This window comes from Melopsittacus undulatus, chromosome 10 (assembly GCF_012275295.1).
Source record: "Melopsittacus undulatus isolate bMelUnd1 chromosome 10, bMelUnd1.mat.Z, whole genome shotgun sequence".
Lineage (NCBI taxonomy): Eukaryota > Metazoa > Chordata > Aves > Psittaciformes > Psittaculidae > Melopsittacus > Melopsittacus undulatus.
Genome location: NC_047536.1, coordinates 13,649,675 through 13,672,919, shown reverse-complemented (window position 1 = coordinate 13,672,919; position 23,245 = coordinate 13,649,675). Strand labels below are relative to the sequence as shown.

General features: G+C 49.8%; 2 protein-coding genes across 5 annotated transcripts in view; both read right to left on the bottom strand.

The window, feature by feature from the left end:
- RAPGEF6 (Rap guanine nucleotide exchange factor 6) overlaps positions 1-1,253 on the bottom strand; it is a 118,298-nt gene extending 117,045 nt beyond the window's left edge. For all 3 annotated transcript variants that reach the window (XM_031047344.2, XM_034066639.1, XM_034066638.1), the window contains exon 1: positions 1,158-1,253. In XM_031047344.2, the coding sequence (XP_030903204.2) occupies positions 1,158-1,226 (69 nt within the window). In that variant the 5' untranslated portion in view covers positions 1,227-1,253. The remainder of the gene's footprint in view (positions 1-1,157) is intronic.
- A 13,388-nt stretch (positions 1,254-14,641) lies between these two features.
- Positions 14,642-23,245, bottom strand: part of FNIP1 (folliculin interacting protein 1) — a 66,551-nt gene continuing 57,947 nt past the window's right edge. For both annotated transcript variants that reach the window (XM_034066744.1, XM_034066745.1), the window contains 5 exons: positions 21,277-22,702; positions 20,740-20,908; positions 19,128-19,325; positions 18,635-18,750; positions 14,642-17,694 (listed from right to left, as the gene is read on the bottom strand). In XM_034066744.1, coding sequence (XP_033922635.1) covers positions 17,616-17,694; positions 18,635-18,750; positions 19,128-19,325; positions 20,740-20,908; positions 21,277-22,702 — 1,988 coding nt within the window. In that variant the 3' untranslated portion in view covers positions 14,642-17,615. The remainder of the gene's footprint in view (positions 17,695-18,634; positions 18,751-19,127; positions 19,326-20,739; positions 20,909-21,276; positions 22,703-23,245) is intronic.

Genomic DNA, 23,245 nt, shown 5'->3' with positions numbered 1-23,245 from the left:
TGTGGTATGCTGGTGCCTGAATGCCACCGCTGTGATGAACCCAATTGCCCAACACTGCAAAGCACAGGAGCACAGGAATTTTGCTAAGTGAGGAGTACAGTACTGGAGATGGAGAAGGGCTGAAGCAAGAAGGGAGTGATAAAAGGAAGAAAACAGAGCAGGGAGACTGCCTCATCATTAATACAGGGAGTAGAGGCATGAGGAGAAACATACCAGGTATCCCAAGGCGAGTAAACATTGGGACTGAATGTATTTCACTCACACGAGTGAAACTGAAGGGGAATGGGGGCTCTGTCCTGCTCGGACACACTCTGAAGCCATCTCCGCAAGCAGCTTTCCCAAGTAGACTCTTGATAATTAACTTATAAGGAAGCCCAGGCAGGACATTCTGCTCTCATACGGTACCAAGGGAGAACAGATGTTTCCCGGTCTCAAAGGGACAAACTCAAGTGCGCATCTTTTCATACCAGTGAGACCCTTGAGTGCATCGAAAACATAACAAATCACAGCAAAGGAAACAAATAAAGAAGCAGCCTGGGTAAGCAAGCACCGAACTCCAGTCAGCCTTGCAAACGCTATCAAACATATTTCATTATTACATTAATGCAATGACATTACCATTCCCCAAACTCCACGCTGATTACAGCTTGTGTGGAAGGGACAGAGGAGGCTGCCCATTGAAGAGCGCATTTTACTGTAACTACCCAGGCTCGCACATTTCTCCACTCCCACTCACTGGAAAAGCAGCTCTATGAAGTCTGAAGCATAATTAGCCTGGTTTTGTTTAAATCTGCATCGCCGCACAGGTAAGGAAAGCCTCGCAGCTCCCTCACTTTTCCCATAAGTTTTGCATCGCTGAAATAGGCACAGTTTTACTTTCCAGGGATCTACCTCCCCTTCTTCTCCCTGCAGCCCGGCCCGAAAGAGCGCATCAGCCGCCCTGTGTCCATACCCAGGCTGTTTAAAAGGCTGCTGGCCTCGAGAAGTCCAACTTTGGAAAGGAGAAATAAATAAATAACGCCGCTGCACACGAACGGAGTTCGCGAGCGCCAGCCTGGCCATGTGCCGCCCGCAGGCACCCGGCACCGGGCGGGACGGCTGCGGAACGGGGACACAGCAAAGGGAAAACAGGGAAACAGACGCAAAGAGCCGCTCACCTCGGGAGTCCGTTCCGAGGGCTTCTTCCGCAGAGCCTGTTTGATCCTGGGGTCCACGGGAGCGCTCATTCTACTGCCCTGCTCCTCCGGTCCGCAGCGCCCGGGGCCGGGCCGCGGGGGGGCGATGCCTGCAGGCGGTGCGGGAAGGCGGCCCCCGGCCCCGCGCCTTCAGCCGCGGGGACGCGCCCCGAAACTTTCCCCGCTCCGGCGGCCCGGGGAGGCCGCGCCGGGCCCGGGACGGGAGGAGGCCGAGGCGGGAGCGCGCAGGCCCCGGTGCCCGCTGCTCACGGTGCGGGGCGGCCGCGGGCTCAGCGGCGGGGCGCGGGGCAGGTGTCCCCGCTGGGTCCGGCCGCGCTCCCCCGGCGGCCGGCGCCGCTCCCCATGGCGCGGGTGCGTGCGGCGGCGGCGGCGCGGCCCCGCCGGGACGAGACGAGGCGTCCGCGCGGCTGCGGGAAGTTACCGGCCGGAGCGGGACACCCCGCGCGCGCCCAGCGGCTCCGCCCAGCGGAGACGCACAAAGCGACGCGGGCGGGTGAGGAGTTTCACGGCGCGGCGATACCGGCTCCTCCGCCTCACCCAGCGCCCGCAGACGGGCCCGCTCCTTCCCCTCGAACCTCCAGCAGCCGCCACCGCCGCCCCGAGCCGCTGCGCCGCTCACCCACCGCACATATCCCCCCTGGGCGGAAAACCGTGAGAGCGGGCTCTTTAACCTAGAGATTCAGCGAGACGGGCAAGGGGCGGGGCGGAGGGGAGGGCGGGGCTTTGGGGTTCCCGCCCCTCCGCCCGCGGGAGGGTGGGCAAGAGGCGGGGCCAAACGGGAGGGAAGGCTCGCGAGGGTTGGGAGGGGGTTGGCGCATGCGCGCTGAGGATGCCGCCTGGCGGGGCGGGGGGAACGCGGGGGGGTAGGGAGCTGAGATTTAAGCTGGAAACACCGAAATGGGGCATTTTGTGCGTTAATTGCACATAAACATCGCTTCTGTGAATGTCCCCTTCTAGTGTGTGCTAGGGAAAAGCCTCCTTGCGGTCCTGATCCAGCTCCGGGACAGCAGCACAAAGAGGGACGTGGAGCTGCTGGAGCCAGTCCAGAGGAGGCCAAGGGGATGCTGCGAGGGCTGGAGCAGCTCTGCTCTGGAGCCAGGCTGAGAGAGCTGGGCTGGGGCAGCCTGGACAAGAGAAGGCTCCTTAAGGGGAGACCTGAGAGCAGCTCCAGTGCCTGAAGGGGCTGCAGGAAACCTGGAGAGGGGCTTGGGACAAGGGCCTGTAGGGACAGGCCAAGGGGAATGGCTTGAACCTGCCAGAGGGGAGACTGAGATGAGCTCTTAGGCAGAAGCTCTTCCCTGTGAGGGTGCTGAGGCGCTGGCACAGGGTGCCCAGAGAAGCTGTGGCTGCCCCATCCCTGGCAGTGTTCAAGGCCAGGTTGGACACAGGGGCTTGGAGCAAGCTGCTCCAGTGGAAGGTGTCCCTGCCATGGCAGGGGTTGGGGCTGGAGGAGCTTTAAAGTCCCTTCAACCTAAACCAGGCTGGGATTCAGTGACTGTAGTTTCTTGATTCTTGAGCTTCTAAAAGCCTGTGACTCCACAGCCATGGTCTGAGGGCCTCAGACTCCCCAAACCTGACCCCATCCCTCTTTACCTCCCTACCAGTGTGGCTCTCAACCTGCAGTAAAAGCAGTTTTCCAGCTCAGAAGCCCTGTGTGGTTTCACAAAGCGGCCCTGGGCTGGTTCCCAGGTCCTCCCGAGCCCTGGGGCAGCGGCCCCTTGGGGACACCAGGAAGCAGCCGAGCATCAAACACGCCTCGGAAGATTTCCTTCCTTACACCGAGTCCAATGTGTAACTGTAGGAGATCAAAGCTGCAGGCACACAGCTTGTGTTTGTCCTTCTGTTGTCTCTTTCCTTCCGAATAAACAAGAGTGGGTTTGTTTCTTCCCTTTCTCCAGCTATTCCTTCCTGTTCGCTTCACTGCTTGCCCTTTACGGCACAATTGTCCGTCTTGTACTGACAGACTTGGTTCCAAGTTGGTTTATAATATTTCTAGTGTTTCCTTAAACCCAAAATCTGAGGAAAACTGACATTTTCCTCAACTGTAGGCCCTTGGGGCTGTGCCTGGTATCCCTGCAGGCACAACAGCAGCGGAAGGGGCAGCCTGAGTCTTAAAAGCTGCTATTCTTAACATCATAGAATAGTTAGGGTTGGGAAGGACCTTAAGATCATCCAGTTCCAACCCCCCTGCCATGGGCAGGGACACCTCACACTAAATAATGGTACCCAAGGCTCTGTCCAACCTGGCCTTGAACACTGCCAGGGATGGAGCATTCACAACCTCCCTGGGCAACCCATTCCAGTGCCTCACCACCCTAACAGTAAAGAATTTCTTCCTTATATCCAATCTAAACTTCCCCTGTTTAAGTTTTAACCCATTACCCCTTGTTCTATCACTACAGTCCCTAATGAATAGTCCCTCCCCAGCATCCCTGTAGACCCCCTTCAGATACTGGAAGGCTGCTATGAGGTCTCCACGCAGCCTTCTCTTCTCCAGGCTGAACAGCCCCAACTTTCTCAGCCTGTCTTCATATGAGAGGTGCTCCAGTCCCCTGATCATCCTCGTGGCCTCCTCTGGACTTGTCCCAACATTTCCTTATCCTTTTTATGTTGAGGACAGCACTAAATCATTACACTGCAGAGACAGTGTACGATGCTCTCAAAAATGACAACCAGGTAAGGACACAGTTCCATCAAGTCTATCAAGACTGATTTATTTCTTTGTTTACTTAGAACTTCCGTGGTAAAATTATCATTTCCAAGCATCTCGTCTGTTGTTGTTGCAGAGGTCAGGGGTTTGTACTCGTTCTTTGGCAGAACACGTTCTCCTTTTTCAACTTTAGTACATAAAATATTATTTCCAGTACTGTGGGAATCTTCTGCGATTCCCTGCCAGGAACCCGACATGAAAGCTGGGCATAAAAAGTTCTCCTGCATAACAGGGGAGAAGCAAGTAGAAAGAACCAGAGCATGAATCCTGTGTTAAGAGATTCTCATTTTTCCTTCATGTTTGGTTTAGTTTTTTTTTTACCAGAGATACAATAGCAAAACAAGTAATTTATCAGCTCATTTTATAGTTAAAACTCATGGAAAAGATTCGTCAATACATTCCAAGTGCACATGGCTGGAAAACAACCTTAATGGGAGACTAGAATAAGAAGCAAACTGAAATCTGTGCTATGACAGTTCTCATGGATGTGCAGTAACTCGAATCCTAACCTTAGTTTTTAGAAGGTAACTCATGCTGCCACCTAGGCAAGTTGTTCAGCATTCCCACAATCAAAATAACACAGAAGTGGGCATTCAGTGTAGGGATAAAAGTAGTATCCTAAGAATTCCTGTTTCTGTCGCACACAGTTGTCTTATTTATGGTGCATCAGGCAGCAGGCACGGACTGAGGGGTAAACACAGGTACTCAGTAGGAACCAAAGCGTCTGTTCCAGTTTTATTGCTTGGCTCAAGTGACCTGTGAAACAAGACTTCCCTCACTCCAAAAAAAATACCTGATTTTGGGTAGGTGATGCTCTGATGGCTGCAGTTATTCCAGGGGCTATTTTAGCTGCCTGGTTTATTTTCCCAAATACCTGGAGAACAATGGAAATGAGTGTCATGCTCCTAACTGCTCACTGATGTGACAGCCTGTACTCGGATGTGGTAGAGCCTGCGTAGTTAAGCACTATTAAGAAGTTTTCACAAGCGAGTAATTTCAGGGCTGGGATTAAAGGATGTGGCCAAGCAGGATGCCTGTTGCCTGTGCAGAGGGGAGAACTTGCTTCCCTTTTGTCTGGACTCTATCACTCTGCCCAAATAAAGCATCGTTACTTATTGCTTAGGTTCTCATTTGTTGTAAAGATTATCTGTACAATACAATACTGAAAAGTGTCTTGCTATTTATACAGATGAGCCTCAGCAGATTAAATGTTTCTGCTTCAAACACCCGTGAATTTGAGATCAGCTAAATTACAAAGAACATCTCCTCCTCCTGCTATGTCCCCTCCATTGTTCTGGTTCACTGACACTCCCAAGGATGTCTCTTAATCTCATGCCTTTCACCACCATGTGCACACCCCAGATTCTTCAGGGTAGAACTCAGCTTCCTCCCCTCTCCCAGTGGGAGAGATAATCATCATCCACTGAAATAGGTTTTTACTTGTAGTTTGATGTATTCTCTATGCTTCTTGTACCCATGAGTTCTGTTCCAGTCTGGCAGTTTCCTTCCTCTCCTCCAATGCTATTGTTTTTAATTTCTTAGCTTGAAGGGGGGGAAAAAGTCCTTGTCAGAGATTCATGCACATCACTGGCAACAGCTACTGGCTGAGTGTGTGGTTAGCACACCACAAGGAAGACAGATTCATTCTCTTCTGGACAGGAAAACAAAATGTTCTGGGATCCCCCAGGGGGAAGAATCTCTTCAGACCCTTTTACCATTTATGCTTATTCTGGTGATTAACTTCCTGAATGGAACCTTTGGGGGATAGTTCAGTAAAAGTGTTTGACATCCGGGAGGTGAAGAGATAGTGCTTTGGTGCAAGTGTGCCTTTTGCAGGTAAGTTACACCTTTGCAGCTGGCACAAGGCTGACCATCCCAGACACCCAGGTAAGAACATTCACCTCCTGCCTAACCCAGCATTTTGCAGCTCCGATTTTCATTTCCTGAAATGATGTCCTAGAGAGTGTGAAATAACGAATTACTTTTGCAAAATCAAACCCAAGAATGCCCATTCTGTATAGTACCCTTGATTTTTGCTCCTTCTGAGGCACAGCTCCCCATCGTGCATATTCCTAGAGCTGCAGTGCAGAGGATAATGGTAAACAGTAGAAATAAAGCATGAGAATTGGGAGACCTTTTCTTGCTTTATCAGAATAGTTGAAATTAAAACCCATCTTTGTTCTTCACATGTTCCCTTCCATGTACACATTTTCCTGAAGGGTTAACCTGGAAACCCACATACCCATAAGCATTTAGAGTTCATCATAACAGTCAAATCCTTGTTTTTCAGCCTTCATCAACAAGACTGAAGCACATGGGAAGCCTAACACCTTTTAAATGCAGGGATACAACACTTTCTCCACTCATGCTTTACCTTCAGTGGCAACTTTCCTTGCTTTTCATGATCCCTGTCACACGTCTTTGATGGTCTCTAAGGTGCTGAGTGCTGGTGTGAATGTACTGTGAATACAGTGAGCCTGGAGATTGAAAGGTTTTAAGATTACATTAACATGCAAAGAGAGGGGGATGACAAGCCCCAGCTGCTCCCTGGAGCAGACTGAACCACAGCTCCCGGTGGAGACATGAAGGATTTCCTACACTTAGCTCCCAGCCGAAGGGAACATCTCTCAGTTGATGGCACTTTATGGGAAATCCACGGGAGAAGCTTCATGGAAGACTGGTGGAAATGCTGAAATAATCAGTATTTCATGCTTGAAGATGTGGAGAGGGGTTTCAGCCATCACACATTGGCTATTGTGTCAGGTAATTCCCAGCCAGTCACACACTGCATCGCTTCTGGAGTCCTAGTTCCCAAGTTAGGAGCAATCTGCTACAGCAAATAGTGAATTAGGTTATTTGCTGCTCCTTCACTACGGTTTCTATGAAAAGAAAGAGGTGCATTGCTACAGACTCTCTGAAAGTTGCCAGTGAGGACAGTAAAAGCTATTTCTACAGACCTAAGACACTTATATGTCTGTTCTCATTTCCCTCCCATGTCCAGAAGTGAACAGACATGAATCCAGAAGGGCATTCCTCTTCCTTGTCCGCTGCTTGGAAGGTTCAGCTGAAGCAGGAATGGGTGCCTGCCCATCCAGTGCCTGAGCCACACTCATCTGAGTGGGATCAGGAATGGAAGGAAGTGCTCAAGGCCATGTTGAGCAGGGTTTGGAGCAACCTCCTGTAGCGGGAGGTGTCCCTGCCCATGGCACGGATTGGAACTGGATGAGGTTTAAGGTCCCTTCCAACACAAACCATTCTGTGACTCTCTGATTATGACTCCTGCCAAGTCACCAGAGCATCCAACCCGCCCCAGGCATGTTATAGTGTAGAACATGATCACAAGTGTCTGATCAAACAGAGCAGGAACTGACAAAAACATTCAAAATTGTTATAAAACACCATCAAGCATAAAAAACCAGCTGGTTTGCTCAAAGGCAGAAGTTTTTGCCCCAAACAGATACACATTCCACAGCGGAACAGCTCTGTCTGAACCAGGCTCTTTCATCAAATGCTTTTCTGTCTTCTGCCGGTTTATTTTTACTACACACAACCTACAGATATTTGATTCCAGCCCCAGCACTTTGCTGGCAAAAGCTAGAAGAGCATATGGACCTGTCTAGATATTGGAGGTATCCAGCAACAGTATACAGATGTCCAAGCTCTAGCCTGAAAAAGCTGAAGATGGGGGTGGCAGGGGGGAAACCTGCCCTGACAGGAGGCAATCTGGAGCCTAGTGACAGCTCCATTTGCATTTGCTTTGTTGTTATAATCAGGTTAAAACCTCAGCGGAAAGATTTGCTTCATTTGTGGTAGGAAACCTCATGCCAAAACCCATTAGAAAAAAGAGGGGGGTAAAAGAATGGGAACAGATAAAGATGAAGACTGTAAAGAAAGAACACTCTTGCTATGGAAACTCCCCAGGACTAATGCAGCATCAGCAGCCACTTTAGCATCTCTCATTCCAAACATTTAAGGTCTCTTTCATTAATTTGGGGGTCCACTTAAAATTATACAACTGTAAATTGCAAGATGTTTTCCCAACCAGTGGGGACTTTGTGACCTGTTATAACCCAGTGAGAACATGCAATGGTTATTTGTACTTTTCTCCCGAGTAGCTATTTTCAGAGGCAAAAAGCCAAACACTTGCATAACTCACCACTGCTGGTCTGTGTATCTGTGACATTTGTAAGGGGACAAGGCTTTGGCTTACGGTGTTGAGCTAGGAAAAGAACAGGGCATGCGGAGAGGAGCCAGGTTCAATGTGATAAAGAGTAGGGTAAATAGGATTGCAGAACTTCCCCTTTTTTGAAGGGAACGGAGTAATTCTCTGAGCATGTGGAAAAATAACAAACAAGCTCTGGTGCAGCCAAGTAGCAGGCACCTTGTCTAGACTTCGTCTTAGCTGGCCATCACCTACATGAAGAAATGGGAAGTAAACACCCAACATGCTATTTCTCTGCTTTCTGCAATCAAATCAAATCCATGCTCTTTGTTTTTTAACTCCTATGAGTTACATTATGAGTTATATAACACCATGAGTTATACTATTACAGCATTTGGATCAAGACGAAGGCTGGGGAAGATTTGCAGTTCTTACCATTTCCTTGCTCGCTGGTGCCAGGGTACTCTGTAACCACGAGCATCGCTGTTGTAGCCGAGACTGGTGCAACAGTTCAGCAGCATCACCCCAGCTTCACAGTGCCTGCAGATGTGTCTGTGTTTCTGTGTGTGTGTGTGTATAAGCTATAATTTGATTACAAAGAAGTGTTGCACAGTTTAGGAGGCTCAGTCCAGGCCTGGGAGCCAGGAATGCTCGGTGAACTCATTGCGAAGTTATGTAGGCCAAAATTCCCTGTATCATCCTCTGCTTTTAGTCACATTTCGATGCTGTCGGTCTGATTTGTTCTCATGAGGAGACTACAAACAGCTCCCACTGACATTAGCATTAGAAGTGCTCAGCTCCTCCACACTTCTCAGTTGGGTCCCCTCTCACTGAAGCACTCGGTGTCACAGGCTTTTATCATCTGTCTTCACACGATGACGTACATCCTTATTATTCCCTATGATCTGTTCTCCGGCTTTTAATGACCCTCCAGCGCTAATGAGATGTTTGTTCCCCCACCCAAGTACAGCCATATGGATGAGATGGTATCAAGCAGCTCGCTGAAACCAGTAATTCTCAGGCATGCAGAGCATCCAGAAAGTTCCTGTTTTCAGTGCCTCAGTTTTAGTCTTCAAATGCAGAAGTGTTCGGCATTGCTCACATGATGCCAGCAGCACAACAGAACAAACTGTCTTCTGCAGACCAAATCCTGCCTATTTTTAACTTAAAGATCTGCAGATGACTCTCCTTCCACTCGGTGTGGTTTTCCTCCCCCCCATGGAGAGGCCTTGGTAATGTCACAGCAATTCTGGTGCGTGGTAGATGTGATTGATAGTGGGGGATATTGGTGCACAGCAGAGTCCCAGAGCTCATGGTGGCTTCTTGCCATAGCCTGGCAGCTGTCCTGCAGCGGAAAGCTGAGGTGCTCCTGCTGAGACACCACCAGGCTTTCTTTTACCTTCATGCATCAGACAGCCAAGACATCCGGGAATGCTGAAGGTACAGCAAGGGCCAGTGCACGGAGCTTCACTCCTGGAAAACCTGGCATTATCCCACTCCACTTGGCTCTTGTCAGACCACCCCTGGAATACTGTGAGCGGTTTTGGTCCCTGCTGTACAGAAAGGCTGGGGATGGGTTGGAGAGGGTTTGGAGAATGGCCACAGAGGTGATCCAGGGGCTAGGCAGTGTGTGAGGAACAGCTGAGAGAGCTGGGATTGTGCAGCCTGGAGAAAGGAAGGCTCAGGTGATTTTGTCACCATGTGCCAGTATGTCAAGGATGATCCTTCAGGTCCCTTCAAATTTGGGATTCTAGGATTATCCTTGATGGGGAGGTACCTTCACTGCAAACCCACCCCAAGGGGTTGCATGGCTTTCACCCAACGGGAAGCTGTGACTAACGTGCAGTAACTCCTGGAGTTAGGAAGTATTCCTCCATCCTGTGCTTTTCAAGTAGATGACTGTCCTGGATGGGGTTTAAAATGGTATCACCATTCGCAGTCCTCCTTGAATGAAAGGAAGCATTGTGTGTGAACCACAGGAAGAACTTCCCTTACTGTAAGTGGCTGGGAGCAGGGGAAATAAAAGCAGAACATCAGCGAGATGAAGGTCAGATGATCCCATGAATCACACGGTGATGCAAGTTCTGGAGTGTGCGGCTCAGTGCACCGCCCAGCGACACCAGATGCCACTCGAGTACACAAATACTACTTACCTACAGCCACTTACCCACATGGGAGGGATTTCTCAAAGTGGGGTTTTTTTACTCCTTCCACTAGAGCAGGTTGCTCCAAGCCCGTCCAGCCTGGACTTGAACACTGCCAGGATCTGACTGACCATGAGTGGAGCCAGGTACCACAGCCCCCATGAACATGAAGTCAGCTGGTTGTGACTCTGGCATAGCCCCGCAGTGATGGTGCTCCAGCAGTGAAACTGTTGGCAACACAATGGGCCAGGAGGGTTCTGTCAGGGAAAGCATTTTCCTTGCTTCATTATTGAGACCCCACATGCTTCAGGAATGATGCTCAGGGTGATGATGCTCAGCTGCCTCTTCAGTTGACACTGAACAGGAAACAGCCGCATCCTAGATTCATTAGAGATGCTGAACGAGCTCTTGTGCTTTGGCTGCAGGTGATGAAGGCAAGGGCAGGCACTCCTGCTGGAACAAGTCCTCTAAACCCACCTCTGTGGTGGATGTTCTGGGAAAGAGGGAATTCACCTGGTATTGCTGAGCCTGATGACTTGTCCTGGGTGGAATCCACATGGACTCCTGCTGAGCCATTGACCAAAGGGAGAGCTGCTGCAGGAACCTGCAACCCAGTGGGGTCAGCAGCTTCCCAGCCAGCAAGCCTGGGAAAAACCAGCCAAGGATGTGACAGTCAGCTCCAGCACAGCTGAGAGGCTGTGGTTATGTCAAGGATTGCTTCCTCCTCAAAATGGGAGTCGGAATTCAGAGCAGGGAAGAGCTGCATTTGCCAGGAGCAGTGAGGGTTTGCTCACCCAGGACAGGGCCATTGGTTTTGCTACTAAATCAGTTCATACTAAATGACTTCAAGCCTTTGGTTTTTACCAGTCTGTACCTGTTTCCATAGGAAACTTTGCACTACCCTATGATTTAAGCAATGATTTGGAGATTTAGGCTGCATCTCCCTCCAGGCTGATGGCTTTTACAGCATAACCAGCCCCGGAACAGTGTCGTGTGAAACGACAGACATCGAGACCTTTACTTCAACTGCTGGAGCTGCACAAGGAAAACAAGCCTGGAGAATAAAGCCCACGAACATGAATTATTGCTGCACAAACCACACAGCTGTAATTATCTTGTTCACCAAGAAGGTCTCCAGCAAATTTTATCAGTCCCATTGTTAATACATGCAAACAGGAGCCCTCATTCTTTCAGCTCTTTGGGTAGTGATCAAAATTAGCCAAGATTTCTAGTTACGGCTGCTATTAATAAATCGAGTCCTTGAAAATCGGGGAGTTAATTTCTTAGGATTCAGAGCACTCAAACAGCTATTGAAAAATATAATTGCTGGTGGCTGTAATTTGGAAGTAATTAGAGAAGAATTGCTGAATGTAAGCGTCGCAAACGCTGCGAGGTTCTCCAGAGGGAGAAGTGTTTCCAGCAGGAAAACCGAGTGCACAAACACATTTATCCCCTCTCCCCGTGAGTCGCCATTCACAAACACCTCTGTGGCTCCATGACCTGTCCCAGTCCCCGCACCGGAGCCTCTGAATGAGGGCGTTTGCTCAGGAGGGGTTCCATCAGTGGTCCAGTATCAGCACTGAAGCCGACCAAGTGACTTGCCATCATCACCCCTGTACAGAATTGGGCTTTGGCTCCATGTTCTCACTGCTGCTTCTGTGCTGTTCATAAACTGCTTTTCTTTTGGTGATATAAAATCCCAGCCTGGTTTGGGTTGGAAGTGACCTTAAAGCTCATCCAGTTCCAACCCCCTGCCATGGGACACCTTCCACTGGAGCAGGTTGCTCCAAGCCCCTTCCCACAACATTCTATAAATCCATTCTATTCCCAAGAACACTGGAACACTTTGCTTTTAGGAAACAAGATGTTCATTTCTCAAGGCAGCGCTTGCTCCCATCCTTCTCACACCCTTCCATCAGAAACCACTTTCAGGTTCTGTGCTGCTCACGGAAAACCCTCATTTTCCATTAACAGCCTGGGTCAAACTCCACCGTCAGCCCTGCCACCCAGAGCTGCCACACGACGCACACACGTGTCTCCCAGAGCTGCAGCTTCAGCCTGTCCTCCTCGAGGAGGAAACAGCGGTGAGAGCAGCCCTGCTTCTGCTGCAGCACAGCAGAGCCACACGCGATGCGCACAGCAAGACATGGCTGCAGCCCCCTGCTCCTCTCAGAGGTTGTCCAGCTGGGTCTGTCCTACCAGCAGCACCAGACCCCGTGTTTAAGGGTTCAGGAAGAAGGAAAAGCGTTGGAAGAAGCAGCTCCCTCTGCTCATGCAAGGTTCTCACTTTGTAATGGGAAGAGGATGAGCCAGGACAGGATGCTTCCCTCCGGCCACCCACAGCCTGAGGTAGTGAAAGGTGAAGACTTCTTGGTCTGTAACTTCATCTCTGAGAAGAAACATCTACAGAGAAACTACTGCCAATGGAGGCAGCTCCTTAAGGAAAACAGCAGCAAAGCACAAAGGTATTTGAGGCCCTGGGCTGGAGCTCTGCTCCCTGGCTGGAGATGGGGCACATCAGGGTATCTGTGTCACAGGAAAAGGCATCTGCTTATCTCCGGTGCTGCTCCCGAAACCCAGGACCAGCCTCCAGCCCAAGCCCTTCCTCTGCTATGGTGCAATAAGGACCAGTATGCTGCTGGTCCAGGGTGCCTCATGGGTGCTGATCAGCAGCACAGCTCTGCCCTGGGGCGGGTTCCTTGCCCTCAGTGGTGGCTGAGCAGCCAAACAGATGCTGAGATGGTATCACAGCGCTCTGGCATGGAGCTCTGGTGGAAACCTGGCCCTGAAACAACCATCCGGACCCACGAGCACAACCTGCCCTGCCCGCAGACCAGCCACCACGGGCATTGCTCAAACCTAGGCCTTGAGCAACAGGTACCGGGCAGAGCCTGGGGAAGGAGCCTCTGAGCTCCTTCAGCAGATAGCATCTTGCAGCAGAGGTGGCCACACAAGGGGAGCTGCCGAGTGCCTCAAAACAGCACATGTGTGACGATACTCAGGTAGCAATGTCCTGAACCACAGGACCAGCTACCAACTGTCCTCTCCTTTCTCCTGTGCAGTAATTACCAGTGATGGGCATCAAGAGCTCCTCGTGCCCCTCTGTGGCTGGTGCTGAGTATGGCTGAAGGCGGGCGCTTGGGCAGTGGCTCCCCACGCTCCGAGCATAGGTGCTCAGCTCCAGCTGGGAGCAGCAGCTGGAACAGGCAGAGGTTCAGGAAGCAAATTCTGCCAACAAATGGTTCTGGTAACGAAAGTAAACAGACATGGGATTAACGTGCTTCCTGCTGCCACTGCACTCCCTAGGAAAGGATGGGCTGTAAGAGAGCAGAGGACCTGTGGGAGACCCAGTCTGCAGCCAAGCCCTGTACTGCTGGGTTAGGAATGATGCTGGTGCCTCCACATCTGTCTGTGTTTCATGGAGTCAGAGAACAGTTTAGGTTGAAGGGACCTTAAAGCTCATCCAGTTCCAATCCCTGCTTTGCCATCAGCATGTTCTGGGTGCTGCAGTGATTCTGCTGCTAACAGCAGCCCTTGGCAAACACCCCCCAGAGACACATGATCATGAGCCAACCTCGTGCCTGCCCCATCAAGAGGACATCTCATGACCATCTACTCTGGTAACACAGAATCCTCCATCCTCCATTGCAGGGCTCTGACAGCAGCACACACGGGTGCACTCCATATCCCAGTATTCCAGCACAGCAGCTTCTTTCCTCTCCTACAACATCCACTGAGGATGAGCATCTCCTGCCACTCATTGAGAACAGAGGATGCAGCTACTTCAGGCCACAGTCTCCCATCTTTTGCTCTTTTTTATGTCCTTTTCAAGAATACAGGAACTGGATTAATTGAATGCCCTAAAAGCCATCATACATACACTCTGCTATGTCTTTCCAAGTTAATTCTTCTTCCTGTTGTATGATTACTGCTTCGCTTTCCTTGACAGCCCTCTATCGTAACTTGAACTTGTATTCATAAACCTTATGAACGCTTCTTCATTCCTGGGCGACAAAGACAGAAAAGGGATTGTAACTATGCAATGTACCTTGTAGGAGAAGAACTGCAAACACTCGACTAGTGAGACAAACAGCTTTGAGGTGACTTTAGGAATGACCCCACAGACCCATGCCAGGACCACAGCTTCATGTGTGCTCCCCGTGCAAAGTCAAGCATCCTCCAGAGGATTGCTTTTTCTGTGGCCACTGACATTCACAACTAAAGGGACAGCAAATTCAAACACAGATTCCCATTAGAAATGATTAATTTCTCAAGAGACCCCAATGTCAACGGCTGCAGCACCCCTAAATAGCAGGAGGTGTGCACCGAAGGGATGGGAGAGCAAAGCTGGGGATGGTCGTAGTTTACACACTCACCACCACCGCCCTCCTACTCCTTGTGTACAAACCAGACACGGAGTGCACCGAAGTAAATTGACATACTGTATTTATTGCACAAATTTCCCCTAAAATTGGGAATGGTTATTATAATACAAGTGCACATCTTGGGAAATATATACAAAACCAGAAGAGAGAACAAGTATGTACATTTTACCCAGCATTGTACAAGTACCATCATCTAAATAATTTAGAGAAAGCAAAAAAACCTGTCATAAAACATCTCTAATAACTAACAGGGAAAACACCCGCGAGGTGGAAAGTCCTTTCTTTTAAATAGGGTTTGTTCTTAGCAGCCCAGTGCTTGCCAATTGCAACAACAATTTTGCTCAGCCATGTGCCTTAGTACACTTAGTTTTCAGCCAGGAAATTAAGACATGTTAATGGAGATGGGTAATAGTGGAAACAGAAGTAATCAAACATTAGTTTTCTATTCACATAAATTCATCACCATACACTTTAATGGAGTCCTGTAGAAGATCCCTTTTTGTGTTGTTTAACACACAGACATTCATACCATGTTGTCCATGCACCCTCAAAGTTCACTTACGGGAAAACATCCCACCACACAGGGTTTGGGATGAGCTGGGACCAATGTGCTCCTCAGAGGGGGATGAGGAGGCCACATCCATGGCCCCTCCACTGGGACAATGCTGAGGGGTCCTGTCAGGCAGGGGACAGCAGGGAAGGGCACCACCAAATCACCACTTTCTTCTCAAGTTAACACTGATTTCAAGCTGTGCAAGGGCCATTTGAGAGAGTCAGTTCTGCATCAGCAATGCCAACAACTCGCCTGATCAGGGTTAAACGGGGGAGGATGTGGCATCTTCCTTAGAAGCATGGTCCAGGGGGTTGTCCATCTGTCTGGGGATGTGCTGTGGATGAACCCACATCCTGTGAGGAACCACCCAGAGATTCCAGAGCCAGGCCCATGCTGACACCACCAGGTTACAATTGCATGTCTGTGTATAATGTTCCGAATCATAACTCCTGGCTCTAGAACCGAGTGCAGCAAAGAGTTAAACATCCCTGTGCTGAGCTCAGTGCTGTATTTTGTGAAGAATGGGTTTACACAACTGGGCCCCTATGTTCTGTGCTCATTCCAAAAGCCAGATGTAAAATAATGGTGTGGTGAAGGAAGGACATTTGAAGAATAGGGGAGAAACGTCCCTGGATCACGCATTAAACACAAGGTTCTTCCCTGCAGCAGTCAGTGTTAGATTTTAGATACAGAAGAGCTCCCAATGCCACTGCCTATATTAAGGTTTGAGTTACTAAGGGGGACTCAGTCCTACATGGGAAGGGCCATGGGTTTTCCATGTGGATCTTCACTGGGACAGAGTCTGAAGTTACAGCTTTAAGTAGTACTGAAATCCTGGTGCAGGGAGGAAGGGAGGAGGCAGCCCTGGGGCCGGGATCTCTCCTATTGTTTTCAAGTTTATCAAATGGTTAAAATAGATTTTGTATTTCAAATACCTCCTCGAACAATAGCAGGCGTGCTATGCTATTGAATAGATGATTACAGAGGGACATATTTATAGAGCTGTTTATAGAGTTCAGCGACCATGTGAGCACAGATCTCCTACGTGTGTGGCTAACCCATGGGTTCCAACGTACTGAACATCAGGGATGGGAACAGAACCTAAACCCCAGCAACAAGAACTGGCTGCCAGGACAAATACGCAAAGAAAAGCCTCTAATGAAGTGTCCAGTTAAACTGAGGTAGTAGAGCCTTTGAAAACATAATCCACCTACCACTGTATATTTACATTACTTACAGCAGGCTGGGTCCATCAGCTATTCGTACAACTGTTGTATATACAATGACAAAACAGCGATGGCTGAGGAAAGGAGAAATGCTGAGAATAAAATAAACAACATTTCCTGCTGGTAATTACACAAGTGAGTAGAAAAGGGATAGAGTCATCTGCATCGAGGGTGCATCTGTCCAGAAATAACCTGGTGTTCCTGCACTGTGGTGTAAGCAACGTCCTGGTTTTGTAGAATGGCTTTAAAAACATAGCAATGCGTTACCTGAGCAATTTAAGGGTTATAATAATCTACCTGTTTCTTCCCCACTGCTTTGGTACAATTGTTTCGAGTTCATCCCTTCAATAGCTGACTGACTGCTGTAAAAAGAAGATGATGTTGCAAGAATATTAGAGACCATATAAAAGCTAAGAGGTAAAGAAGTCACCTGGGGCCTGTGGGCAAACTGCAGCCAACGCTCCCTTAGAGATGATTTTTTGTCTTTAAACGTTCTGATTATGTTGTGGAAGAAAAGCATCACTTGGTATAGAGCAACATCGACACATTAGAAACATTTAATACTGGTTACAACACCCAGCCAAGAAAGAGAATCTCCATCGCTGTTGGCCTCCTCTTCCTCCTCACCCCCCCCCACCCCATCCCAGCTATTCCCTCTCCCCAGGAGAAAGATCATAAATTAACCTTGGAGCTGAGTGTCATTAATGAGCTTTTTACAAAACACCCCCCTCCTCCCCCCGTTATTCCTCAGGGAAGTGCCCAGACCTGGACCATGACATGGAAAAGGAGAAGTTGTTTACAAATCATTGCAGCTTGAGAGTTAGAGACTGAAGGAGCTTCTCCTCGGGATGAAGGCAGCTGCTGTGTCCCCTCGGTAAGTCCATAACCAGCGACAGCATCACATATTCCTCAAAGCAGCTCTTCCTCACATCCCCCACGAGTTACACTTGGCCATGGTGGCAGAAGCTGCTAAGAAACACAGATCTTCCTCTCTTGTCTGTGGCTGAAATCTCCGTCTCGCTCTGTTTTCCTTTCTTTATCCTTCTTTATAAACGATCAAGCAGGAGAGGAAAAGCCTCCAAGTGTTTGCACAACGTGCAGTCATATATGGAGGTGCTACAGCTCAACGAGCAGTTTGTTTTAATGGCTTCAAAGAGAAAGCAGCCAGAACAAGTTGTCTTCTTCCACTTTGTTTCCAGAGGGGGAGGCAAAACGTCAACATCTACGGCCTCTGGTATTTTAAAGTAGTATCTGGGCAACGTAGGGAGAGTGAGTGCTTGCTACAGCTGCCAGCAAAGGGAGGTCGCTGGATTCAATCCTGAAGGGAAGCAGAAGAGTTGCATTTAATCCAACCCGAAAGGCATGTCGGTCACCGTGCTCCAACTCTGGCCTTTGTGTGGGCCATGAGCGCGTCCAGCTCCGAGAGGGAGGACACTGGAAAACTGAATCCCACTGAGCTTCCCTCCTAACACAGCCCTGCCAGCCTGGTTACACACTCCAGCCTCCTCATTGCTGCTATGCCCCCCTGTATCCTCCCGTTGTTCATGTTGAGGAGCTACAGCTCCGCGCTGCGCAGCTCCTGGGTTCTTTTAAACAGGGCCAACAAACTGGTGGGAAGGCAAATGGAGGGAGGCGAACAGCAGATTCCCTCCTGCCCTCCAAGCAAAGGAGCAGTAGTTGGAGGACAATGCACAGGAACCAAGGATTAGGCTGAACTGCAGCAGCTACCAAGACAGCCCTGGCACAGTGCTGGAGCTTACACACTGCAGCTGCTCCCCATCTCCAGCTCCACACATGCTCTGTGCACCTTCCTGCTCACCCTGTGCTCCTCTGCATAAAAAGCTATTCAGAGCTTTCCTATAAACACCCCTTAAATAGCTCCTCTGCCTCTACCCCGCACCCACAGAGAGGCATTACGTGCCTTACATGACACAGAGGGAGTTTTCTGCCATGTAGGGAAAGTCAACCTGGAGCAATCAGGTGCCCCACATTGTTCAGTGATGACTGACTTAACTAAGCAAAGAGTCTAATAAGCTCTGGCATGCTGAGCCCACCTTCCTGCCTGGAGGGGAAGAGAGAAAGGCTGGGGGATCCTCGGGATCAAGCAATGGCTAAGGAGAAGCCCGCGGTCATGGGTTTCTCTGGGAAATCCATTCCCATTTAGGAATCCATTTCGCTGTGCTTAGAGCAAGCCCAGGAGGAGGATGTGGCACCAGGAAACCCGGGGCAGCACTGCTCGGAGGGATTTGTGATCCTACCCCAGCACCACGCCCAGCTCCTTCACGTGAACCCTCATCTGGCCCTTCAGATACTCGGACAGCATCTTGCTTTTGAAGTAGAGCTCCTGCAGCCGGTCCTCCAGGTGCATAACACACTAGAAAGCAAAGAGAGTTGTGTGAGGGAGAGGAGAGAGCTGCATCCAAACTGCACCCACACAGCACAGACCCCAAACACCTATCGCCTTCCTGTGGCTGTGTCTAGGAGAATAAGTAGTAAGGTACTCACTGGCAGGACTCTTACTTTTGAGCAGAAGCCTTTGATTGCATGTTAAATTGGAATTAATGAGACAGCTGCCTTGATTACAGAGCAGGGTTTAACTGGGCAGCTCAAACAGCTCTGTCAGGGGATGTGCTGGCTACTGCAACTGTGGCTCTGGCTTAAATAAACCAGGCAGAAGCTCACAGCCTCTGAAGCCATGCAGTGATAGGATGCCTTCAAAGCACTGCCCTCTCCATCGCTCCTCATACTTACAAAGTTTGGAGATAAATTATGCTTGTACAGCTGAAGAGTGGAATGCAGCAGGTTGGAGACGAGACTTGACACTAACACCTCCTTCCCCAGCTTGTTGTCAATCATTCGCCTCTGGCTACTGGCCACTTGCACCGTCCATTTGTCCGTATCTGCAATGATGCAGACGGCTTCCGCAATTGGCTCATCCAGCACAGGATGCTAGAAACAAAACAGGAATAGCAGAGACCTGAGGATGACAAGGGATCACGCAGAACACTGAGGATAACAACCACAGTCTCTTCACAAAGTCCATCCTGGCGAGCAGGGATGGCATCCCAAGGCACTGCTTTGTCTGTAACACAGGAACATCTGCTAACAATTAGTGTTACTGTAAGTAAGGCAGAGCTTTAGCAGGATAGTTGCTGGTTTACATTTTCCTCCAGCCTTGGATGTGTATCCCTGGCTGACAACTGTATCTTTTGATATCGGATATAAAGAGCTCTAACATCTCTAAAGTGTATCTTAAAACCCTAAAACGCAAAGTACCCAAGCCCCAGCTTGCTGCTCATCAAGGCAGTGGGAACAGATCCGGTTTACTCCTGCTTGTGGCAGCATTCCCGTGTCGAGAAGGCCAGCAGAGGGAGTCCGGAGCCAAGCCTGCACCAGCTCCTCCACTCCTCCCAGCCAGGGAGGTTTTAGAGGGAGCATCTGGAACTCGCTGTCCTTCCCCTGTGCATTTTGGGGCTGGACTGTTGGGGAGCATCTCCTTCCAAAGAGCCCCAGGGACGTCACACAGCACTGGGATGCAGTTACTATTTTCCTTTAGGAGAAGCACATAAAATCTTGCCCAGCCCTTTCATATCCTCTCAATCTCTTTCCAAGTCTCCTGATGGACACACACCACAGGTAAGTTGTATTTCAGACCCATCTGTTTCATGGCTACCTCACACTGCTGCCTCTGTTGCCTGAAGTTCAGTTACACTTCACACATGGCTTAAATGCAAGCATGCAGGGAGTGAAACTCAGCCCCTGCAGGGCTGGGCACAAGGAAAGGGGACAGTAATGTGAAGGACGGGATGCACATCTTGAGAGGTGTGGAAGAAGGGGATGTTCAGAGGCTCCCAGGGGACTGCCTGCTCCCTATGCTGTGTGTGGGTCCTTCCTCATCCCCTTGGCAATAAACGAGAGGGGAGCAGTATCATGCTTTTCAGTGACAGCCTGAGGAAAGGAGGGAGCAAAGGGAGCTCCTGCATGACCACTGCAGCAGGATCCCCATGCCTGGGAAGGGATGTACAGCAACCTCAGCCCTTGGTCTTGTCTAACATCATCCCACCCTGTGGGACATAGCCATCAGTGGCTGCTGTGCCTGTAGGAGATTATGATGGCTCAGAGCAGAGATCCATCTTCCTAAGGGCACAAGCCCCTCAGCTGGCTCCAGTGGGAATCTGTGCCCCAGATCTGCAGGGAAACACCTATGTTTTCCAGATGTAAATGAGGGAGTAGAAGAAATTGGTGACCTGGGACTGGAGCGAGCTGCGACAGTAAATATTTCCCCTTGCAGCAGGTTTGTGCATCACAAACATTTGCCTTTCCCTACTGCGACAGAGACATTTACCAAATATAGCTTAATTACCTGCACAGCATGAGACAAATCTGACACCAAACAGTGCCTCAGCTTCTCATCACTTCCGATGCCTTGCAAAACAAAGTCAGGGACGTAAGAGGAGCAGTAGCCACCTAGTAAGGATCTTCCAAAATTGGCAATACTGGGCTGGACAGAGTTCACTTCAACTAGTTTTGACCTGCAGGAAAGAAAGGCACAGCAAAGAGATGGGCAACAGTAAACAACAAATGCAGCTGGCAGAGAGGCTGCGTTTTCACTTCTAGCATCTCTTCTAACCTCTATTCAAGCACTTTCTAATAAGGAAGAGCCCAGAGTCAGCTTCTGCAGCCAGCCCATTGTGGAAGGAGAGGACACAAGCCAAGGTCTCGGTGCACAATTAGCACTTTTTTCCACACCACTGATCTCTCTATGTTATTTTACAACCAGCGAGCTCAAGAGACACTTTTCCAACCTCTGATGCCAAGTTCGGCTGCATTCCTTCAAACATGTGACACAAGAAGAGGCTCTGGTCTTTTTTAGGCTCCATTACTGCCGAACGCTACTTACCCAGGGAAGGGAATCTCGTATTCTTCTGCCCAGTCTTCCTGCTCTCCTCCATAATAGTTCCCGCTTAGCCTCGTTAGATCGTGGCCTGTGTCCTCGCTCTCGCTGTCACCCAGGGCACTATCCGAACTCTCATTTCTTGGAATGTCCCAGTCAATTCCCGGGGCTACCTTTTTCTCGATGTTTTCCCTGTCCCCATGGGGGACGCGAATAGAGATTTTCTCTCTTTGGTCCTGCTCATTGAAGCAGTTTTTGTAGGTCTCCTGTCGAACAGAGTCCATGAACTTACAAAACTCACTCGGTGGTTTGCTACTCTTGGTACTGAGCTTTTTAGAGAAGTCTAAACTACTGTTGTGAGCAAGGAGGTCTGGAGCTGCCTGCCCTGGAATATCACCAGCAGTCCGGGTTTCAACTGAACTGTCATCAGTGAAGTATTCATCAAACAGACTCATGCTCTCAGTGTTGTATGGGTTTGGGTTCCAGCTCGGATGCTCACTCGCAACTGGAGGAAAGGGTTCGGCTGTCCCACAGTCTCTGTTTTGGTCCTCAACAGCTTGTTTAGCTTCAGAGCTCTGAGCAGCAGGCGCTCCTTCCTCCGGCACTGGCGCGCTGTGATGCCTAGTGATCTGCTCCACCACCGCCTGGCTCCTGAGCTCGATGTCCGAGTCGGGTGACATGGAATCTCCGATGAGGAAAGTCACCTTTGTCTGAGCCTCGGCAGCGTCGCAGGGGAATGCCTCGCAGAAGAGCTTATCCGGGGGCTTCTTCTCCACCGCGATGCCGGGTGACCGCGTTCCACCACCCGCCTGGCTGCCCGCTTCCAGCACCTCATCCTTCCTCCACACATCTGCCCCTGGCTCCAAACCAGGCTCCATCCCTACATGCTTCTCTGGTGAAGCTGACCCTGTGCACACCACGGTCTCCAGTTTTGCATCCAGGCAGGGCCGCAGCTGCTTCCCATCAACAGCATCCTCCTGGCAGTCGTCAGGAACGATAGTTCTGTTCTCATCCGAGGATGTTTCCAGCTCTACCTTAGGAGTGCTTTGTGTGTCTTCTCTCTCTTGCTGTGAAACACCTTCTATGTTCTGTGCAAGGGAGATGGGGCACTTGCAGTATTTACAGCTGCAGTTGGGAGTTCTCGTCTCTTCAGACTCCGTTGGTAGCAGGTTACCCCTGTTCTTGTGCATTGTGACAAGCACATACTCGGATTCCTCTACTTCTCCTTTCTCCAGCGTGGTTGTTATAACAGTTCCGGGCATGACAATGGCTTCATCTTCCCCATTTTCTAGCAGATGCGTCTCTTGAAGTTCAGAGCATCTGATGAAGTAAGTGAGGAAATAAAGCAACCTCTGTACCAGGTCATGCCTTTTGCCAACCACAACTGTTTTTGCTAATCTCACAGGTGATCCAATAGCTCCATACAGATCACCTAAAACAGGAAAGAGACAATTATTTTGCATCTTTAAAATGAGTTATTCTTCTAGCAGACAATCATTGTGGCCAGGCCCAATTCAATGGCCAGGTCTACAACAGGAAAATACCAAAGCAGAACAGTGATGACAGCTATGCTAGTATTTTGTTTTCAATACAGAGAATCCCAAAGATGTGGTTGGTATCATATGTAAGGTGACACACTGGTCAGGGAGACATCTGATCTCACGCATTAGGGGGCATTTGCAGCACCTATCTTCAGTGCCTAGCTTTGGAGGCTCATCTCCTGGATTCCTTATATAGCCACGGGAGACAGGAGGCATCTGCTCTGAATTACCCTGGATAGTCTGGAAACCGGGCTGAACTCTTACCCACAATGAGAAAGCGCTGAGGAGGTACAAGCCTATGCCAAGAGCGAGGGCAAAAGTGACAGTGGTGGGTGCAGAGCTGAAGCCAACCTCCTTCCCTTCACTCCCCTGGAGCTCTGCTAAGGGTTGGATGGGTTGCTTTGCCTGTACTCCAGATTCACATGGCGAAGTGC